The sequence below is a fragment of the Rhyacophila brunnea genome, unplaced genomic scaffold (genome assembly GCF_057557595.1).
Source record: "Rhyacophila brunnea isolate RB1 unplaced genomic scaffold, BYU_Rbru_1.0 scaffold_19, whole genome shotgun sequence".
NCBI classification, from domain to species: domain Eukaryota; kingdom Metazoa; phylum Arthropoda; class Insecta; order Trichoptera; family Rhyacophilidae; genus Rhyacophila; species Rhyacophila brunnea.
The window spans coordinates 34,545,267-34,556,659 of record NW_028232848.1 but is presented as its reverse complement, the minus strand read 5'-3'; the positions used below and the strand labels follow the sequence as shown (position 1 = coordinate 34,556,659).

Here is an 11,393-nt window from a genome sequence, read left to right as displayed (position 1 = left end):
CAGGTATGCATTTTAAAATCAATGGCAATTAATTGCGGCAACTGTATTATCATTGACAAACTGTAGAGGAATTGATGATGTATTTTATTCGTGCTTGCATTAACACTAGTGTTTTCTATATTTTAACTGACACGTCAGAGCGCTTCATGTAGAATCAAACAAATATCTTGTAAAAAAAAAACATGTAAGTAAAGAGTGATTTGATCATTTGACGAATAATCATTATTTTCTCGACCCAAGATATCAGTAGACATGGCATCCCTGATGGGCTTTGAGATGTACGTGAAAGAGCTGGGGTGATTTTTCGTTCCCAAAATAGCCGTGCTGATGTATTAGCCAAAATATTGAAGTTGTACTGTGTCGTACTACATTTTCCTTTTCTTAGTTTTCGAGACAATATCCAGGAATTGAGAAACGTGGAAAAAGAAGGAAGAGGACAATAAAATATGTAAATAATACACAATGACTAATAAAGATAAAGCATTTATTGTAAAAAGTCTATTAGTAAATTATTATTACATTAAAATTAATGGTGATACATGAAAAATCCAACATAATAAAGACGTTGAACTGACAGACATTGAATGTGAGAAATGCACCATTACAGGTTTCACAGTATTGTCCTTTGCATAAGAATGAAATAAAACTATAATTCAGTTCACATAGAATATGTGAAGACAATATTCAAAATATTGTTATGAATGAGTTATCTTTCGTAATATTGTGTAGGTGGTGAGCTAAAATGAAAACATTCTAAGTTCATCCCATAAGACAATTAATTATGTCGTTAGTAAGATCACTCAATAAAGCAATGTTGGATGTGACTAAGTGTTACTAGATGAAGTCTCAACACCGTTAATGATCCATGTTACAATTTGACACACTTGAAATGCTACTGCAGTAATGACCATGTTCTTCTTCCTTTCTCCAAAGAATTGACGGAGAAACGAGATTAAAACTAATGCGACATCCGACCATCACTAATGGGAACCCATGTCAATTTGTAACACTGACCATTATTAATGCGAATTCTTCAAATACTGCATGTGTGTTTTAATAATAATAAAAGAATAATGTTATTTATATTGAGTATAGTAACATAATAAATAGGCGGAGATTGTTATTCTTGAGCCGCCATTTGCGACGGTGTGGCGCCTTCGCCTGCCCCATCTCTCTTTTTGGAACCGGAGACGATGTCATCGATGCGGAGGAGCAAGATGGCGGTTTCTACTGCGGTTTTGTAGGTCTGGAACAGGAAATGAATGGATTATTGGGATTTGATTAAATTAGCTACAAGCTGTTATATTATAATATGTTGAAGAAAAACTTCTCTACCAAAAGAATTTAATCCACTGAAACAGTCAATTCTATTAATTGCCCTCCATTCCATTATGTTATACCCAAATTACGAAGTCGTTGGATACATGTAGTTCTGACTTTGAATGGCGTAATGACAATGAAGGGTGCAATCCTTGAGTAAGAGATGAATCAACAAATGTCTCAATATGGAATTGAATTGTAATTATTCATATTAGGCGTGTTCACAAATTCAGTAAAATATTAAAATGAGCAATCATAAGATAATAGTTATAAACCAGTTGCCATGTTTCAATTTCAATTCACTATCTTACAAAATATAAATTTTGCTCCGCCTACCAAATCAAAGACACGAAAAAAGGTTCAAAAACTGCCAACTTCACTCATGTCCTGATCTGAATTAGATAACATATTTTGATTGTAAATTTCTCAATCGTCTCGACTTCATAAGGAGACAATTATTTACCTGTAATTTAACGCTAAGGGGTTCCCAGACTCCGGCGGCCGCCATGTCGACAATCTCGCCAGTCTCCCCATCGATACCGAAGGTGCATGGCCCCTTGGAGCCTGTCGCGCCCTGCGTGTGCTTCGCCCGCAGAGCTGTCAGGGTGCGAATCGTGTTCGCTCCACAATTCTGGGCCAGGGTACGCGGGATAATCTCTGTAAAAGGCAACACATAGCTTGATAAAATTGTACAATCAAAATTCTTGGAAACCTATTCATTATTTATTTATTTGAGTGTGAAACGCTTTGGGAGAATTGTGGCTATTCGGTGAAGTAAAATGCTTGCAATACTCCAGTAACAACACTATACATGTCACACTCTACTGAATTGAAATAATATTTTTACATGGAAGAATTCCATTTTAAGCCCTGCATAAACAAAAACAATAATAGATAAAAAATATCTGTGTATCTATAAAATATTTCTTGTCTATTTCTATTATGGCTTAGTTTTATTGAATTTTAAAAACTAACCTACACTATATGCAATTTGTAGTGTTACTTCAATGAACACAAATACGTATTACTGACAAAATTTAGTGTCCACTACTTATGTCGAATCCTAACAGCCTACCTCCACCCTTTGCCGCTGAAATAATATGTTAACACTACAATTATAATTTGTAATTTATCACCCTGACTAAGGGTTTTGTTTGACACAATAATTTATTATAAAAAGATAATAATCGTGACGGATAAATCACACTGGGGCAGACCATGGAGAGAATAATTTGCAATGAGGGCAGCCCAACATCGAAGATTCTATCAGCACACAAAGGCTATTATGGTCAACGGTACAATATACTGACCTAGAGCATGGGCGACAGCTTTGTAGGGTGAATTCTCAGGGAAGTCTTTTGTGTTGGAGAGGGCTTGCGAAACCAACATTTCAACGGCACCGCCTCCAGCAACTAACATCGGAGCTAGCATCTGTAGATAAAAGCATTCATATTAAATTGAGTAAACAGGCTCACCTCAAGAAAACTCTCACAACTTGTCAACTGTATCAATGTAATTTAATTGACATTCACAAAATACAATGAATGTAACTTAATGTACTGATACATTCATTCAACTAAGTTGGTACATGATAATATTTATGTATACAAGTCTTATGGAGCAGAGAAGGCAAACCAAGAGCGATAGACAGGCTCAAAACGATAAGGAGTATTTATCACTCTGCAAAACCCTCCGTAAAAGGATAAGAGAAGACCTTCGTAAATTCAATGTAAACCTCATACAAGCAATTGTGAAAGCAGGGAGAAGTTTGATCAGAAACAAGCAATGATTGTCGATAGGAAAACGGCAAATCACAGCACTAAAAGCAAAAGCATCAGAAATTGGGAACACTGACAATACAATTATAGATTCATATATTCAGAGAAATCAAAATGATGAAGACCATGCTCCCAAAATTACATCCTGAGAAGTAAACTATGCTTTAAATTACATGAAAAGTGGGAAAGCTCCGGGGAAGATGCGGGAACGTATGCAAACAAAGTGCTTGCACAAAAAAGGTGACAAAGAAGACTTATCATATAATTTGTGGGCAGATGTACGTAGGTGTGTACTAGGTTAAACAGTCGGGAAGAACTTACAAGGTTACGAGCTACGTGAAGAGCGTCCTGAAGGTTTCTCTCCGTCTCATTGAGGACATCCTTGGAGGCACCCCTCAACAGAATTGTGCACGCCTAAAACAGACAAAAAAATAAATATGAAAAATAGAAACAATTAACAACTACCAAATATGACACTTTACTTACTACACATACATGGCTAAATCCAATTTGGACCAATAATGATAAGATAATACTAACCTTGGGGTCTTTGCATTTTGTGACGTATGTGAAGTACTCGTCTCCCATTTTCTTGACCTCGAAGAGTCCAGCTCCCGTTCCTACATCACTTTCCTTCAGCTCCTCAGCTCGGTTAACCACTGTCGCACCGCAAGCGCGCGCAATGCGGTTGTTGTCTGACTTGCGCACTCTGCAAACAAATTATACACGGTCATTGAAGCTCCATAGTTCGAAATTTATTGTTTTTAATCACGGTGACAACTGCCAATTCATATTGGAGACATTACATTGAATTAAATTGTAACCAATATCCTATATATTATGTACATATTCAGTGCCTTTAATTGGTAATTATGACATTTTGAATTTAATAAAAATATGTTTTGATGAAGGCCTGAGCAAAATTGGCATGTGGGTGTGACAGAGAAAGTTTTCAGTAGTGTTGCGCAAAAAATATATGGGTTAGAGTAAGATGGAATACATTGGAATTTAAGTGTCCAGTTCAATACTGCATAGCCACTAAATCAATGATCGTTTTACAAGTCAATGCGTTGTGCATTTTGCCAGTTTATTTATGTATATGTAAATATTTCACCTTTATATATTTATAAACATGAGTAAGAAACGGCAAAGAGAAATTACAAACTCAAAACTTCCTACAAACGAGACAAAGATTAGGCGCTTTCTTTCAATCGGCCGTTCATATGACGTAGGCCGGACCGTGATATATTCAATTGTGGAAATATGATTATAATCAGACATGGAATATCAAGCAAGTAAAGTCTGGTTCGACAAATTTAAACTGAGGTATTCTATACATAATATTAAATTCATTGGAGAAGCTGCCAATACAGATAAAGATGCTGCAAACGAATTTATTTCCTCATTGGCAAACTAACCTTCTGATGGCGGTGATGCCAGCTTTGAGCAAATAATGCTGTGCCAGATCGGACACTCCTTTCTCCGTGAAGATGACATCAGGTTTCAGAGCGATGATGTCATTACACAGTCGAAGGACGTGCTCTTCTTCCAACTGGAGCATCCTTGTGAAGTCCTACAAAATAATATGAACAGCATATTATACAGAATTGTCACACAACTCACATCTTTTGGGTTAAGCCCTTTATGTCGAGGTTGTAAATTGAAAGAATGTTCAATAGTGGAAAAAAGGTTAACTCTTTATAATAAAAATATCACAATGTGTTTCTATTCTATAATATAAAAAGATAAGCTAAAATCTGTAATGTTGTATGTCAGATTTCTGTTTCGCATATTTCCCATACACACAGACAATTCACTACACGGGTATTGAAGTGGTGACAATACTTTTTATTAAACTTTGGAGACGGTCCGGTACTCACAAGATGGGGTGGGGTCCTCATACATTAAAAAAACCTTTATGTTAATGATCTTATCGATCTGAATGAGAGGTCGGGCCAGCAAATATAACTGAATGAATTCGATTCCACTGTAATGATTTCTTTTAGCATCCATTAAGGCTATACTTCAGCTGAGGCATGGTCTAAAACGATCGTGATTACGTGACGTGCAGATTGTGCAAATGATGCGTGACGAACAAAACATAATTTGTCATAAAAATTCAACATGCGTCCATTTAATGTTATTTAAGTAATAATAATAATACATTTATTGACATGTTTTGTTTTTCGAGTAAATACGTAATGTTTTTAGTCATCTTTACACGATTTAAGAATTAATTCCTCCGAAGCCATCACAAAACAAATTGACGTGCTCACAGGTCGACTATCGCTCTTTGAATGGCAACGCGTGCAAAATTACATCCCACCTATTGCTGAAAATTATTTGCAGTTTTAAGTATGCTCTTAATTACCTGTTCTCCCATGATCTCCACATTGGTCTGGCTCTCCCCTTTCTTGTACTCGAGCGGGCAGTCCAGCAGGATGATGCGAGGATTTTCGATGTAGCGCCGCATCTTGGCATGCGTCACATCCTTGTTCAGCATCACGCCGCTAAGAACGCACGACTCATCTATTGAGCCTCCGGGAATTTTCTCCACCTTGGCGTACCTGAAATTCAATAGAAGTACTTATTGCATGAGTAATTTATTTTGATTATTAAACATTTTATAATAGTCACCGTTATATCATACAATACATAATATGACATGTCTCATTCGTAGTGACACACCCCTGATTTTACAGAAAATTTTAGCTTTGGAGTTGCACAGGGATATCTACCACATGGCCTAGTTTTTTTTTATGAACTAAGAAGGTGTGGGATTTGGACACAACACAAATTCTTTGGAATCCAAATTGAGTAAATCAAGATATTTGGCTAGTTTAATCGAAAATCATAGTCCTATGGGAGAGTTTCAAGAATATCCTACACTAATGGGAAAGACATTATTGTAGTAATAAGTACAGCGTTGAAATCTCCCTGTGACTTCCTCGAGTGACAACTGCCAGCCGACAACCTGCTAACCGCTAGCATCAAGTATGGAATTGAGTCCTAACCCCCTCCCAACCTAGAAAGCCGTCATGCATTGTAATGGCATTCAACCACCCACAATGCAACAATATACGTCATTAATTCAATGTGTGCTAAATATAACCTTACTGCGGGAATTAAAATAAATTCTGCCATCCCTTCACAAAACAACCACAGATACATTATTGACAGTCGGAGAAGCCTCGAACCTCTGCAAGTTTTAAAAAACCTTCAGTATAATTACAAGTGCCAATCTTTCATTCGTAACTGCGAAATTCAAATCTTTCATTTGTAACCGGGAAGGGCAAAGATTTTTTTAAATTTGACCAAGATTATACCGTTTGATGTCGACTTCTGTGCGGCCATTTTCGGTCATCATGACAGTTTGCACGGCATCAAGGGCGATGTTGACTGCCAGTTCTGTCCAGCGTCCGATGAACTTTGTAGCCACACATGAGCGAACCTATAAACAATATATAATTTTTCAATGAATTAATTTCATTTCATGTAAACTAATGCCATGATAATATGACAAGCATATTTTTCGTCATAGTGATATTTTGAAATAATATGGTACACAATATTTACCACATCCTTCAGCTTTTCTTTGTCTTTGACGTCAATGGGAATTGAGGCTTTGGTCTCCAAGATGTTGACAGCGTCCTCAAGCGCCCGACGGTACTGCCTGATGATGGCTGTCGGGTGAATGTTCTGCTGCAGGAACTGCTCTGATACGGCGAGGATCTCTCCCGCCAATACGATAACGGACGTGGTGCCATCTCCAACCTATAAATTATATTTCTTACTTATAAACATCCACAATGGCTTAACATTTCGTTGAGTGCCCCCCTGTGGGTGAGTGGGGAAAATGCCAATAACGCTCCTCATAAATGACTATAGTCTTACCATTATACCATGGGTGAGGACGTGTTAGCGGTGAACTGCAGAACTAAGTTTCCCCCTGCACTTTCTGGTGTATTTTTACGGCCCCAACCCCCACTAAAATCTTGACAAATCACACAGCGCACATATAATCGTGGCCAAGATACAATGGTTCTACTACATATTCGCAGTGGAAATTAGTACGCTTTATCTTGGCTTTATCTTTGACTTGCAGTTGTAGTGGTTTTGTTTGTTAGCATTAGCCCTTAACACTCGAGTGCCGCCATATCGGTGGCATTAGAAGTTTCCCGTATTACTCGAGTGCCGCCGTAGCGGCGGCACGCCTATAAAGTCATTTTTTGTAATATTTTCAGAAATTTTTATAATGCGATTTCAATCAAGTTAGAATGAATAATAATAGGTTATTACATTTATCTGAGAAAGAAGTCGGCAAAAGAATACTGCGTGCGTAATTTCAACATAGTATTTTTAATTAACTATTTCTTTTATTCAAACGAATAATTCACAAGATTTAAGAATATATCATTCTGATTATTGAACATTATAATATTATATATATTATTATTATATTATAATTTTAGAAAAACACTAACTGAGAGAATATATCACAACCAATAGAAAAAACTTTTTTTGAAAAAAGTAAGCCAACCGGTCGGGAATCGAACCCGGCATCTCCAACGGGTAAACGCCCCAAACTCGTCGCATTCAACCATTATGCTACGGAAGACATACTAATGACGACAATATTTAAGCTATTGGCTATTAAATACCTACCACTCAGCGCTCTTCGAAATCATGTTACTTCGGCAATCGATTTTTGTTTATTAAATCAAAGTAGGTAGCTATTTTACTATTACAAATGATTACTAACCGACGTCTAGGAATTTCTCCAATATTTTTTAAGCAACTTCTTGTACTTGCTAATAATTTTTAATTAACTATTTCTTTTATTCAAACGAATAATTCACAAGATATAAGAATATATCATTTTTCTATTGGTTGTGATATATTCTCTCAGTTAGTGTTTTTCTAAAATTATATAATGTTTAATAGTATTTTTATCGGAATCTTCTCTTTTTTTATTCGTAGATAGGTCGTCGCTTGCAAGCAATGTTTTTTTGTCACATAAATTTTATTTATTGAACGTTCCCAGACTAGAGTGAACTGAAGTGTTTGTCACGCATGATTTTGAAGTGTGTTTATATTTTTTATTGGTTCTCGCTTGCGCAGGGGCGTCTCATATAGTTGATATTTAGTTAGATAGATAGTTTTATATTTGAATAGACTGTTTTTGATGACAATACTTACTAGTATATTATGCCGATTCGGAACCTTACAAATATAATGTGAAATACTCTAATGAGTCAAATGAGAATTATTACGTATCGATTTATTATTTTTTGAGAAATCTTTTGATAATGTGTACCGCACTGGGAATGAGTTGTTATGAGCCCGAAACTAATTTAGGAAATTTACGAGACGGCCGCTTATATTACAAGTGTATTTGAAGGCAATTCATTTGGATCATATTTACAGTCATAAGTATATGTATGGACGATTTACACTTTATAGCCACTTCTCTACATACCGCTATTTCATTACGATTCTGTGATAAGCCAGGATTACATATTGGAGATTGCTTTGTGAAATACCACACAATGAAGAATTATAAATAAACTAAAAATAAGTACAGTATATTCATTATAAATCTATTTTACAGAAATAATAAAAAAAAAAAATTTTTTTTTTTACATTTTTTTCACCAATTAAATGTTTTATATTGAAATTGTGCTTTTTACGGAAAAAAGTCTCGAGTGGGTGGTATGTAACTATAAAAAAAAATTTGAGTGGAAAAGGTTAAATCAGGCATTGCAGCAAACAATTCCAATACATACGCGAAACGCCTATGGTGCCACTGTAGAATGATTTACCTATATATTGATAGAATAAGTTTTTGTCTCAGTGCAGACCTGGATAATGGATCTAATGTCGACAAATCTGCAATGTTTACGTATTAGTACAGTACACTCTCAGTAATCCGCCGCTTGATTATCCGACAACTACCATAATCCGCCGTTATTTTTACTAGTTGAAAGCACAAAATCAAGCTCTATAATTCGCCGGTATTTGATTGTCAAATTCAGTAGTCCGCCGCGTACATGTATACAACGCAGATGAGACAGGTTTATTTTGGAAACTTCTCCTTCGTAAAACGTACGTTTATCGCGAAGAAAGTAATGTACCAGGGAAGAAAGTACCCAAGGACCGCATCACAATTAAGCCGTGCTCCAATGCAACCGGGACACGCAAAATGAAGCTTTTGGTCATAGGTAAAGCCAGGAATCCTAAGCCATTCCAGATTATCTGCCTCACTCAACAACTGGTTGTGTCAAGTGATTTACTGTTTGTCAAGTGTAATATTTTGATTATAAATAAAACCGTAATTTGCTAGTACAAATTTCTCAAAAAAAATATTTTTACAAAATACCTGTTTTAATTTTTATCATATTTTATATGCATGCACTATAATCCGCCACTTTCACTAATTGGACACTTGTCTGGTTTTTGGGGTGACGGATTACTGAGAGAGTACTAACTGTATGTACAATTTTTGCAGTTGACAAATGAACGATCGCATAAAATCGTCATGTAATAATAGTCTTTACCTATATCAACAAAGCAAAAATGCCAACAGGCCACCATTCATTTTATTTTCCACTTATGTATTTACAGTGGTACCAACACAAAAAATAATGACTTTTCTATAGTTGCCAATTCAACCACAATAAAAAAATGTTCTGGAATTACCATGAGATTTTAATTCAAAAAGTGTAATAGGTGCTTAAGTAGTGTGTTTTTGCAAACGTACATAATCTTTGGATTTACAACACTAGTGCAAAATGAAAGTCATCAGTAAATAGTTGTAATTAATATTTCTGGCAACCAACTGAACACAGATAGCACAGCAAGATATCAGTGGCAAAGGGCGGAGGCAGGCTGTTAAGATCTGCCATAAATAGCGCACGTTAAACTTTATCAGTCATTTTCATTGAAATAAGACTACAATTTACAGATGGTTGGTTAGTTTTTAAAATTCAATTAAACCCTGCCTAAACCAAGCCATGATAGATAATAGTCAAAAAATACTCGTCTATCTATAAAATATCTAAAATTATCCAATTAAATCATACATAACTTTGAATATTTTATAGATAGAATAATATAACACATCTATTATAGTTTGGTTAGGTAGGGCTTAATGAATTTAAAAAAATGATCTAACAATATGTGGAATATTCTTAATCCAACGAAAACAAATGAAATGAATGAAAAAATGTGCACAATTTTGTCGCATTGCCTGTATACCAAAACTATTATGGTTTAATCTAAGCATGGTTTAATTAATTTTTAAAAACTAACCCAGTATTTCTGTAAACTGTAGTCTTAGTTAAATGAAAACAAATACCTACATATGACTAACAAAGGTTAATGTGCACTATTTATGGCGGATCTTAATAACCTACCTCCACCCTTCGCTACTGCAAGATATACCCCTATAAGAAAGAAGAAATAGTGTGTCATCAGCAATATCATTTATTGTTGGTTCACATTACACAAGTTTAGGGTGTGAAACCACAATTTGTAGTGTTGGTATAATGTTAGGTACCTACACATTGAATTAAAAGAGATAATTTACTATTATACCATTAAATAAAAGTATAACATGCAAACAAATTAATCAAGTTACCTCTTCATCCTGTGTTCTGGCGATTTCGATCATGGATTTTGCAGCCGGGTGTTGTACGGTGATCTCACGGAGGATTGCATTTCCATCATTTGTCATTACGATTCCGCCCATAGGATCCATAAGCATTTTTAACATAGCCCTTGGACCAAGGCATGTCCTAATAACATCAGCTATAGCCTGAAACAAGTAAAAGAAACCATGATTCAGCCTATGATACACCCACACAAAATTAACAACAAAAGTCTGTTTTCTGTATCAATCAATAAATACACATAACAGCATATGAAACTAGTAATTGATACACACTTTTTCAACGTTATTCGAGAAGTATATACACAAAATAACTCACTTTTCCGGCATTCACATTTTCCAATTGCACTTTTCTACCCGATTCACGTTTGGTGTTTTGGCCTAAAAATTAAACACGCATTAAAACAAAAAATACTCAGAATATAACATTTTCAATATGATTGAAGTGTATACTAACTCAAAACCAGAATTGGTGCTTGTCCTCCGTACATTTTCGGTAAATTTAAATCACGTTTTTTCAAAAACCGAAATCGCGTGGTTACTTGGTTAACACTGTCAGAAGAAAGAGACAGAAATATTCCTCATATTAACAAAAAGAAGAGTTATGACTATAATGCGTCATATGA

General features: G+C 35.4%; 1 protein-coding gene across 1 annotated transcript; it reads right to left on the bottom strand.

The window, feature by feature from the left end:
* Positions 1-467: 467 nt before the first annotated feature.
* Positions 468-11,321, bottom strand: CCT3 (chaperonin containing TCP1 subunit 3). The gene is made up of 12 exons (XM_085945908.1): positions 11,225-11,321; positions 11,087-11,148; positions 10,738-10,914; positions 6,675-6,872; positions 6,425-6,549; positions 5,470-5,665; positions 4,517-4,671; positions 3,639-3,807; positions 3,420-3,512; positions 2,631-2,751; positions 1,784-1,977; positions 468-1,246 (listed from the first exon to the last, which is right to left on the bottom strand). The coding sequence occupies exons 1-12, from the start codon at positions 11,256-11,258 to the stop codon at positions 1,121-1,123; spliced, it is 1,650 nt and encodes a 549-aa protein (XP_085802034.1). The 5' UTR covers positions 11,259-11,321; the 3' UTR covers positions 468-1,120.
* Positions 11,322-11,393: the final 72 nt, after the last annotated feature.

What these genes read in the sequence shown, in the direction of transcription:
- CCT3 (XM_085945908.1), bottom strand. Translation starts at nt 11,258, where the DNA reads ATGTACGGAGGACAAGCACCAATTCTGGTTTTGA. An exon ending in CAAAATGCAAAGACCCCAAG is followed by an intron (nt 3,513 to 3,638) that starts GTTAGTATTATC and finishes TGTCTGTTTTAG; the next exon opens with GCGTGCACAATTCTGTTGAG. An exon ending in TTCACGTAGCTCGTAACCTT is followed by an intron (nt 2,752 to 3,419) that starts GTAAGTTCTTCC and finishes TTTTATCTACAG; the next exon opens with ATGCTAGCTCCGATGTTAGT.